Source organism: Vespula pensylvanica, chromosome 8 (assembly GCF_014466175.1).
Source record: "Vespula pensylvanica isolate Volc-1 chromosome 8, ASM1446617v1, whole genome shotgun sequence".
Classification (NCBI taxonomy): domain Eukaryota; kingdom Metazoa; phylum Arthropoda; class Insecta; order Hymenoptera; family Vespidae; genus Vespula; species Vespula pensylvanica.
In genome coordinates this window covers 4,085,605-4,097,583 of record NC_057692.1, presented here as the reverse complement: position 1 = coordinate 4,097,583, position 11,979 = coordinate 4,085,605, and the positions used below count along the sequence as shown (strand labels likewise).

Genomic DNA, 11,979 nt, shown 5'->3' with positions numbered 1-11,979 from the left:
TTTATTCTCCCGAGATTATATCGATCACATATATTTGCCGATTTCACTAAGCTTTACTTCGCACAGCGGTCTCATTTTTTTTTTTTTTTTAACGATTGCAATCGCTTATATAATAATAGTACACATTAATATATACTATATATACTCTTTGCGTACTCTTGGGAAAAATGAACGATCATAGAACGCTTGGAATGTCGCTCGAGTATCGTCTCTTTTATTATTTGCCATTTACTCCTGCTGATAATATCTTTATTTCTCTTTTTCTTTCCCCTTCCCATTTCTTTTCCTCCTCTATTTACGTTTACACGTCTTCTTACGCTAACTCCATCCATGCACGTATGTATGTACGTACGTATGTATGTAAGTACATATCTCTGCTGTTTAATAACCACACAAGTCTTTTTAGACTTTCTAATTCTTACGCACGTTCTTACGCACGTACCTTACTACTTTTCTACGATCGAAACAGATAGATCGGCATGATTTCGAGAAAAAGAGGAAATCTTTAGAAATGCATTTTTCTCCTGTCTTCTTTTTCTCTTTTTATTTTTTTTTCTTTTATTCATTTTTTTTCGTATTTTTTTTTCTTTTTTTTTCTTCTTTTTTTTTTTTTAGTACGTGGCTCTGCTTTGTTTCAACACTCTTCTTTCGCTCGCTTTTAAAAACTTTGATGACGCTTAATCAGGTCGATTAGAGGTGGTGTCCTACTTGAACGTGGGAAAACGTAACGAATGAAAATGAAACGAAACGAAACGTGATTTGTCAGACTGGAGAAGCTGATGGACAGTCTACGAAAAAAGGCGAAGGTCACCATAAACGACGACGGCGACGAAGAGGAACGTGTTTCCTCTTCTGCCAATCGCCGTTCTACCTGTCCTTCGTTCGATGTCGCTTCTTTGGGAAAACGATGTCGTCCATCGAAAAAAGCTTCCCCGTCTTCGTCTTCGTCGTCGTCGTCGGCATCGTCATCGTCGTCGTCCTCGGCATCTGCATCGTCGAGACTCGAGAACGAACCTGAGACCGAAGAGGATGAGGAGATCGATCTAGACAACGACGAGGATGTCACGTCGAAGAGCCAAAAGGATATTACGAATCGTTCAGATTCTAAGCTAACGACTATACATGACAATTGTATGAATCTTTCAGGACCCGTTACTGATCTTTAAAAAAAAGAAAAAAATCTTCGACATCCTTATATTATTATTCCTCGTCCCCTTTATTATGATTCATTTATCGATCAGATATTAATATCTCTATCTATCTCTCCCCCCCTCTCTCTCTCTCTCTCGCTCTATCTCTATCTTTTTCTCTTTCTCGACGCATGATTAGATATTAAGAATAATTTATTATTTTCCTCCTTCCCTCATTTCCCCCTTCCCTTTGTGTTCGCATAAAGCCTTGTAATTTTTTCTTTTTTCTTTTTTCTTTTTTTTTTTTTTATACTCGTAATACCGTACAGCGTGATACCGTGAACACCTTCGAGTACTTAAAATGAACGATCGTTCCAAATTTTTATGGAATCTAAAAAAAGAAAAAAAGAAAAAGACAAAAAAAGAAACGGTCGGATCGACAAGGACGAGAGGTTTTGCTTTTTTTTTTTTTATCTCTTCCCCTTTTTGTTCATACGCGAAGAGTTTCACTATATACATATTTGTTGTGGAATATGATTTATTTGATTGCAAAGTCGGTGGTTTTCTGTGATTTAAGATCTTCTTTTATTTTTATATATAGATATACTCTTGTGTTTATAAGTGAAAGCAAATTATCTGAAGATTGGAGATCTGAAATGATTAATTACGCTCAACATTTTTTTCGATCTAATTACTGCCATTATTTTTTCTCTTTTTTTCCTTCCTCCTCCTCCTTTTTTTTTTTTTTTTTTTTTTTTTATAATGAAAAAAATGGTTATGTGATCTCTTCGTCGGTTTCAAATTTATTACATCCATGACATTTTTCTTTAAACGATATATAGTAATGAAGTAGTAATTCTCCGTTGATTAATTAGTAATGTTTATATCACAATGTAAGAAAATATTTATGTTAATAGGAACGAAAAATTGAGAGAGAATTGTTTTAGATGAAGGAAATATCATATTCTTGCATGATAATCATTGAATAGATCATTATATTTTCGTATCTTCATATAGAATATATTAATAAGATAAATTGTATATAATTAAGTAACATATAGAAATGTATTTTAACCGAATGATCTTACTATTATTGTCGAGTGAATAGTGGTGTTATCGTTTTATTTGCTTTGCACTTTCACGTTTTTTTAACGTTCAATTTAATCTTAATCATTTAATCGAGAATCTAAAAAATTAAAAAAAAAAAAAAAAAAAAGATTGCAATTATTACTTGTCTTTATTCGTTTTGATTCCAATTGAATATTTCTGAAAACAATTTAAAAGTAAGAAATCACGCGAGCAGAATATCAAAGCAATTGTTTTGTCCTAAGATTTAGTAATAAATAATATTAATATACGATAAGAAATAATATACTTATTTTAGAAGTTGTAAAGTTTTATAACGACGATCATTATTTTATATGAATTATAAAAAATGATCAAAAATCAAATTAGTTTTAAATACGCGAGAATTCACAATTGCCTTATCGCATAATGTTTGCAGCAATAACGTTAAGATGATTATTGTAAAAACACGATCTCGCGATAAAATAGTGATGTATTGTTTTTATTAGAATTAACCAAAGATTGGGATTTTTCTTATCTTTACTTTTATTTTATTTTATTTTATTTTTTCTCATGTAAAGTTTTATCGTAGAAAGAAGTAAATACGATGAAAATAGTTAACCAATGTACTAATGAAACTTCTACTAACGATAGATAATGTTTGTATGTAGTATATAAAAGTAAACTACATACCTCGTTATATAATCGAGATCTTCAATAAATAATTAAATAAACCTTTGCAAGATAACGCCGTAAATACATACGTACCGTTTCCTGTGCTATGAAATCTCAAGTTAATGTGTATTTTCATTACATTTTTTATAGACTTTGTAGTACTTCTGATTAAACTGTGTCATCACATAATTGCATGTATATAAACATTTAATCTCTTTGTAATAATGATATTTCTTAGAGTACACTATACTACATGATTGATGTTGACCATACTTGTAATATCATTTTTTTTCGACTGCATTTTTCAACTTGGTACTTTTCAATGAAAAATTTCATATCGCAATTAAATGGTTGTTACAATTCCTTCGTCGAACACACACAGACACACAATCTCTCTCTCTCTCTCTCTCTCTCTCTCTCTCTCTCCCTCCCTCTCTCTCTCTCTCTCTTTCTCTCTCTCTCTCTCGTCACGGAACATGCATATCTTCGTATACGAAGTAAGAAATTCTCAGGTGACAATTTAAACGTCGTCGTCGTATGTAGGTTCGACGAGGCATAAATTATGATAAGAGTTATGATAAGTAGGACCGTGATATCCCGCGATAGTATCGTGTTTGCACATCCAAAAGAATCGATTGAATTCTTTCGTATTTTGTATTATTATTTCTTTTTTTTTTATAAAATTAGCAAGTTGTAAAATATTTTACTACGATAAGAATTATATACATATAGATATAGATATATAAATAATGTGTCTATCTGTACGCTGCAATTTTTAATCAAATAAGACGTGATATAACGTAGAAAGAAAGAAAAATTATCAAGATAAATTTTTACGGGAAATTTCGAATCGAATAATAAAAATATGAAAAAAATCAACATTATCCTTAGATTTTTCCGATCCTTTAAGAAGGCTAAAAGTAGTGTAAGTATGTATCATACATATATCCCCTTTATAGTCGATTCTTTCGATCTTTCGTTATAAAATTGATTCTTACAATAGTATCTAGATACATACGGGGCCATTGTTTTGATTAGCAGAACGTTTACGTTCGTTTCTCCTTATGTCGTTAATCGTGGTAGTTCTTACTCATTTCCTTGGTCGTTTCGTTCGAGATGATCGAATGTTTTTCCAGTGTCGTATCTCGTATACGTATAGGGCGTTCCAAGTGTTGTGATTAGCCAGACACGGAAGGTGTTATTCTTGCGTATGGATCTCTGTTTTTGCGTGCTGCGCAACCTCCCACGAAGATCCGTCTGAAACAGTAAAAGGTATCTCGATAGTCTCGATAACAAGGTAGTAAGAAAACATTATTTCGACATCAAGATCCAAAGTAGCTAAGGGAAAGCACAACGCGTTCTTTTCTCTCTAACGCTAAGATTCCTTGTGTGTTTCTCCTTTTAGATATTATTCAGGTAACGTAAACGATTGGAAATTTATCCTTAGAAAAATTTTCTCACTTATTACATTATTTTGAAAATGTTGTTTTTATTTCATCATCTTATCGAATGATTTATTGAAGCAAATTTATTATATTTATCTTTGTCATTTGATTTCTAATTAGAAAGTATCTGAGATAGAGATGGTTAAGTTATAATTACAAATAACACTTTTCTATATTTTCTTTCTCTTATTTGATCAACTTGTAAATGTAATTATCATTCGTAATTAATACGTATTCTGAGTGGATAATAATAATAAATATATACTGTGCTTTTATCATAGCAATGATCAAGGATTTCTATGGATTTGGATTATATTCCCTTATCGTCCCTTTTTCACTTTCATCATCATCTGTTGGCGATAAATCTACGAAGAGAATCTATGTAAGTATATACCTTTCTGAGGAACCTTCGAAGGATCCGAGCGAAAAGTGCCGCGGTCATAAATCGATTATGGTTTTATGGTGGCGGCGTTCGCGACAGTAAAGTTTTTCGTTTGCACGTACTACAACTGCGAACCTTTGTTCTTCCTATCTTGAGCAATGAATTCGTTGCGATACCTGGCGCACAGGTACTCTTGTACGTTTTTATGGCGATTATAGTGGTAACACTTAATGTGAGAAAGAAAAAGAAAGAGATATTGAGAGAAAGAAAGAAAGAGAAAGGGAGAGAAAAACAGAACTCACAAGTTTTATATTAAGAGGATGTAGAAATATTATAGGGTTTCCTTTTCCCATTGAAGAAGACTCTTGACAAAAAAAGAAACAATTAAAAACATAATAATTACATTGAAAGAATAATGAGGACCTTTGTTCGTTTAAGTAATAACGCCCATTTCCGGTTACATATATCTTACTTATCAAAATACTAGAAATTTAGCAGTCTGTAATAATAGTAAAAAACTGAAAACTATACACAAGGACACGCGTTACTTTCTCGCCTATGTGCATTCAACGAACGCCACGATCGATATCCCATAGAGAAGCTAACTCGTGGGAGTAACTCAGGTTCTCGGATAATTGAAACTCGTTGGTGAACTTTACGAGTCATCGCAAGAACACGTTGCTGTTGGAGAGAGATAGAAAGAGAAAGAAGGGAGGAAGAGGGAGGGAGAGAGAGAGAGAGAGAGGGTTGAAATTATTAAAATTGACTTGGTCGTAGAGTGACGTATGTAGAGGGAGAGGATGCATGGACTAAAAATCGCCGCTAATTTCTGCTTTTGATCCGCGGACTCATCCACCACCTGCCCTCGGACTACCTTTAACGTCCCTTATCGATCGTCAAGCCTGACGAATTTTCCTTTACATGTATGATGTATACCTATGGGTAGATATATGTATATATATATCACATATATATGTATATATATATATATATATATGTCCATAGGCGTACAAAAGTTAACCTGACCAAAACTAATCCGTAGTAAGATCAGGAACGAGCGAAGGTCGTTCGATCGTTAAAAAAATTTTCTTTTTTTTTTTTTTTCTTTTTCTTTTTTACGTTGGAAAAATTCACAAGAGCTGGAACGGTACAAAAGAGGCGAAAGTCAATGCTTTCGTATCTTTCCCTTATTTTTCTTTTTTCTTTCTTCTTTTTTCTTCTTCTGCTTTTTTTTTCTTTCTTCCTTCCTTTTTTTTCTGTTCATTCCTCTTTCTCTTTCTGTTTTTCCTTGTTTTATTTCTTCCTTTTTTCTTTTTTTATCCGACACGAGAGATAGGCTGCTTACAACTTTTACCTTTTACAACGTTTACACGGAAACGGTGAAACGGAAATTTAACGAGAGAACGGCGGATAGAAAGGGAGGGAGGGGGCGGAAGGAGGGGAAGGAGAAAGAGGAGGAGGAGGAGGAGGAGGAGGAAGAGGAAAGGGAGAGGGAGCTGGGCTCTTGTTTGCACAATCGATCCCCCCGACCGTACGTGCTTTTACATGTACTGAAAGAGCTTCCTTTCTAGTCGGAGAACGGTGAAAAAGAGAGAGAGAGAAAGAGAGAAAGAAAAAGTAAAAGAAAAGTAAAAGAAAAGTAAAAGAAAAGTAAAAGAAAAGAAAAAAAGAAGAGGGTCTCTTCTTCCCTCTCCCCGTTTTCCAAGCGCGACGAGGCTCTTCGCGACATTTTACATTTGCTCTCTCATTTTGTATCTCGGTGTTCGCGCCACGGCATGCCTAACTCTCTGACGCCCGTTCACCACTTTTCTTCGCTTATATCTATGTACTTACCTATGCAATATTGTGGAATGGAGATTAAGAAAAAAAAAAAAAAATAATAAATAAATAAAAAAAGAGAGAGAAGAGAAGAAATAGATATATGGTATTTTTCCTCTTCGTCGGTGAATCACTATGATACTTTGATGTCAAATAAAAGATTATTTGACTAAATGCGTATAAACATTCGAAAGTTCTTTTACGAAGGCAAAGTTCGAGAGAAGAAAAAAGAAAAAGAGAAGAAAAGAAGAGAAAAGAGAGGGAGAAAAAAGTGTGTTTCTAGTTCTTTTTCTAATTTATTTATCGTGGTATAAGTAAACACAAAGAAAGTGTCGTTAAAAGCGAAGGAAAAGTTTTTTCTTTAAACGAGCAAGTCAGATTGAAATCATATCAATACTATGCTTGTGTTCTCTTTCTAATGATAGCTGCATAGAAAATATATGCGATATCGAATTCCTTGAGCTAATAGATAAGTATATACATGTACAAACCATACAATTCAAGTTCTATGATGAATCACGTAACGAAATCATCATTCATTGTCATCGTAGTAAGGGATCATGGGGTGAGAAAAATAAGAAAATTTGTGGGGACATGTCAAGAAAACGAACTGGACTGCCGATAAGAGCCGCTCTTTCGAGTCATTAAAAAAAAGAATAAATAAATAAAAGGGAAAAAAGAAAAGAGAAGAAAAGAAACAAAAAAAAAAAATAAAGAATAAAATAAAAAAGAAAGGACCACGATAGGCAGATAGATAGATATTTCGTGCGTGTGCTTTATCGTGACGGAGTTACTGCAGACTCGAGCTAGACACGTGCTGTGCGTGCTTCGTTGTGCTTTTCTCAGATTTGCGAGGGCCAAATCATCGGATGGGCTCTATCGGCCCGTCGGAGGGTCGTTGAGGCCACCCCTTTTTATCTCTCTCTCTCTTTCTGTCGATCAAGAAAAGCAAAAATAATAGACTCGTCGCACATTTCGTTTCTTCCTCTCCTTCTTTTTTGTATCACCTTTTTTTTTCTTTCATCTTTTTTCTATCTTTTCCTTTTCTTTTCTTTCTTTTTTTTTTTTCTATTGGGTAGGTACATAACGTTCAAGAGTTCCCGAGTAGATAATTATCATTATTCATTGTTCTTTTTTCTTTTGTTTTATTTTCTTTCTTTGAAATTCATTCACTACTATGTAGGTACTTAATAACTATCTTCTGGAATGTCTTATGCTACCAGAAGAAAATTTTCTAAAGGAAATTTGGAGGTTTTCCTGTCGGATGGGATAATGAAAACGTTTTCGAATCCATCTATGTCAAACCGTCGGCACGATTTTCTCGCTCTTCCCTTTCCTGCAAATGTTGTGACAATGATTTCGACCAGTTAAACCAGGGATAAACGTGGCGATTAACGTCCATTGATCGAATTAGAAACCATCTGGTATAGATGGTTCAGAAGTTCTTAGACTTGAAGTTATCGTAAGACTTGACCATCGGCATTGTCTTGCAACCGCACAAGTGTTCTCCAAGGAAATAGGATTTCTAAATTTTCTAAGATTATATTCTTCCGTTCGAAGAGATCATAACGATCCTTTATTTTAGCTAATTAAATAATTAAAACGGATGTGACAATTTTGTGAAATTAAAACAACAGAAATAACAAATGAAATTGAAGTAACAAATCGAATTGAAATTATATTTTCAAATAATTTACTCGTTCAATACAAATTTATATAATTAAATATTATATATATTATAATTACATTTTGTATTGATAATTGTGAATATATAATAACTTAAAAGTAATTAATATTACTGTTAAACAATATTATATAATATTGCAAAACGTATGTTGATTTTTCTTATCTTTTTTTACTTGCAAAATATTATTTTTTTATTCTAATACGTTCTTTTCACTGTTAGTAAAGGTTGCAAATCCGTTCTGGATCAGGTCGGTGTTAAAAAAATAGACCTTGAAATTTAACGGGAAAGAATGGACCAAAACGTTAACATGTCTACCTGTCGTGTTATCGCTAAGGTTTGCTCGACTTTGGCCTTTAGGTACTACCGATTCTTCAGGATTTGTTGTTTTAACGTCTGCAGAACAACAAAGCAAGAGGTGCCGTCAAGAAGTCAATGTTTCACATGAAGGAAAATCAGGTGCGTCCACTTTCGAGTCACGTTCGAAAAGCACATAACAGTATGTTTTCCGTAAAAAAGAATTTTCGAAAAAATAATTTGAATTCTTGGTTAGTTGTTATCGCGTGTCATGGCATAAATTATATTCTCGAAAGATTATTTATTGGGAGAACGTTGCTACAGGTTGAAGCATAACGATATAGGTAGTACCAATATTCTTTATTAGTATAATTTTTTCATTTTTTCTTCGCGTCACTCTATGAAAATATCAAAATGAACGGTCTATAGATAGGTCTATTATATTCGATGAAAAAATAAAAAAAGAAAAAAAAATGAACTTACAAAAGAAGGTATAGTTTCCTTGTGCGATGACGGGTTATCATTCGTGTTAATAATACAAAGAAAAAGGATGGGACCACCCACGTGGACCAGGTATAGTCCTTTGAAAGTTCACGAGCTACCGTCGCTTCGTATCGTCGGATCGTCGTCCCTCGTGTCGTCTCTTTTGTATTTGTTTTTAAAATGACGAAACACTTTTCTTGTTTTATTCTTTCTTTTTTCTTTTTTATATTAGTCAACCATCAAGTAGGTAACCCTTTTTCTTTTTTTCCTTTTTAATAATTCATTGCTTTCCGATAATCCAAAGTATCAAAATCTTATAATTCTTGAAACGATTACAAGTATGATCAGTATGATAAAGTTAACAATTGATATATATGTATTACGAAGGGAAAAGTAAGATCGAAGTAGACATCTACATATATCGTTTAGATAGATCAATCGTAGGAAACGGAAAAACGCAAACGCGCAAAACACTGTCGCGCGTTTAATCGTATCCACGGTTAAAAGCGGCCGTTTGACAAATCGATCGAGTCCGCGATATCCGTAATCTAGGTCAAATAGCAAATCGTTATTTAATCGTAGATTAAGGACCGAGACTAACCGAGACAAACAGATCTCGATTGCGCACTTGTATCCAGACGGGACGAGGCACGAGGGGTACGATTTGTTATAACGTAGAATGCTTTGCCCGGCACATTGTAGCTACTTGTTTACAGGGACAATATTTTCATTCCGCAAACAATTCGTGGCTCGATAAAGACCCGGTACAGGTGGGTGCTTGGATCTAACGTTGTAACGTGCAGCTCGTTCGTGAATGCTTCTATACCTATACTATGCGTGTTTACGAATCTCTCGAGTAAAGTATTAGCCGACTCTAAACGCTCGAATCATCGAGTTGTGTGCCTTCAATTCGTCGCTCGACTTTCAAACGATACCTATTTCCTTCTTTCAACGGTAGTCATTGCGTGATGTCGTAGGTAAGTAAGTATTAGGTATATCGACACGTACCTGCCTTACTATCAAAAAAATAAAGTCAACCTCGTTTTCATATCCTAAGAATAATTTAATTATGCTAATTAATGAACAATATCGTATTTGTTCTCAAATATCAGGTAGATAGGTAGTTAGATAGATATGTATAAGTTCGAACACACAGTATAACTTTCCTTTACTCGTAATAATGCGAATGTAAGTTTAAAACGCATCTAATCATCGATGCATTTTAACGAAAGAATAGAGATTATAGGACAATAGCGATAACAACAACAATAATTACAATATTAATAGTAATAACAATAACAATATTAATAGTAATAACAATAACAATAACAACAACAACAATGGGGTCTTTATAAGGTTGCATCAAAAAATAGACACCTACAAATCCATATAATCCAATGAAAGAACAATCGTGCGGAATGAAATAATAAAATCTCGTGTAAAACAATAAAGTAAGCAATCGGTATCAGTGTAAGAATCCCTGCGAGTACAATAGCTGTATTTGAGCTTTCAAATTTAAGAAATGAAAAAAATAGAAAGGATAAGAGACAATAGCCGACAGATGGAACGAATTTTTACGATGAGATTATCTATGGGTTTTTATGACGTTTTAAATATAAAGTAACCTTAACAAAGCAAATACACGTGTAAGTAAGTATACGTATTTGCTTCATATCAAGAAATATTATATGTACTTACATAATTATTATAGATTAATAGGAAAAAAAAGAACAACAAAAAATGATCGACGTCGATCATCAATGACCGGCTTGATTAATTTATTCATATTGTTAATGTATTTTTTGCGTGGATAATATGTCAAATAAATCAATTTTCTAATTAATTATTCAGCTTCAGAATTAAGAAATACATGATCGTTAAATTGTTTTATAAATGTATATCTCTTCGACAAACTCGTAACGAAATTCTGCAATGTTCTTTTTTGTGCTCGTCTTTATTGCTTTAGATGTTCAAACTAATCGTAGTTGACTTTGGATAATTTATTATTTAATCTTGAATCATCATAATTTTAAGATTAATAATAAAACTAATACATTGGACGATTAATTCTTTATATCTCCAATGAAAATAAATGTAAGTACACATAAAAAATGTATCTACATATAAAGAGACAATTTTAAATATCAAAAACAAAGCTTCGTAAGTAATCGATCGATCTTGCATTCGAATATGTATAGAACTGATCTACGACAAGATCAAATCATCATGTACGAATAAAAGCGAACTTGAAGGAAACATGCGAGTAGAATTTATGAAATTGCAATAAGATCGATAAAAAATAACAAGGAGAAGAAGCAAACATAGTTAATACTTAGGATTATTTACCTCGTTCCGATGGAGAAGAAGGAATACAAGATCGTTATGATCCAGCTTAGTAGTCCTCACCGATTAAAATTTCTCCTTGTTCGCACCACCATAGGAAATGAGGAAAAAACCACCAACACGAAAAGACACATTAGTAAACAAACAAACAAACAAACAAACAAACAAGAAGAACATCGAAAGGATTTGCAAAAGGATAAAAGACAAAAATTAGGATGAGGGAGGGATGAAAGAAGATGAAGAAGAAGAAGAGGAAGAAGAAGAAGAAAAAGAAGAAGAAAAGGAGGAAGAAGTTGGAGATCGTGTGATCGCGCGAAGAAGGTGACGAATAAAGGGAGTTAAAAAAACCATTGCGAAGAGGAAAAAAGAAGAAATGACGATTAGAAAGAAAGGTCGAGGAGCGATAGGTGTAAAAACGCGTGGCGGATCGGTCGACGCGAGGACGACGAGAAAGAGAGAAAAGAGAGGAAGAGAGAAAAAGGGATGAGGAAGGTAGAAAGAGAAAGAAAAAAGAAAGGAGAAAAGAAAGAAAGAAAGAAAGAAAGAACGAAAGAAAGAGCGCGCGCGTATATATGTGTGTGTATGTATGAGGGGGGGAGAGAGAGAGGGAGACAAAGAGAGAGAGAGAGAGAGAGAGAGAGAGAGAGAGAGAGAGAG

At 33.6% G+C, this 11,979-nt stretch overlaps 1 protein-coding gene across 3 annotated transcripts in view; it reads left to right on the top strand.

The window, feature by feature from the left end:
* The window catches only part of LOC122630947 (uncharacterized protein DDB_G0284459), an 8,224-nt gene extending 5,112 nt beyond the window's left edge, over positions 1 to 3,112 (top strand). For 2 of the 3 annotated variants that reach the window (XM_043816022.1, XM_043816021.1), the window contains one exon: positions 767 to 3,112. In XM_043816022.1, coding sequence (XP_043671957.1) covers positions 767 to 1,166 — 400 coding nt within the window. In that variant the 3' untranslated portion in view covers positions 1,167 to 3,112. Of the gene's footprint in view, positions 1 to 615 lie in introns of all 3 variants that reach the window. The other variant, XM_043816023.1, reaches the window with a different exon arrangement.
* Positions 3,113 to 11,979: the final 8,867 nt, after the last annotated feature.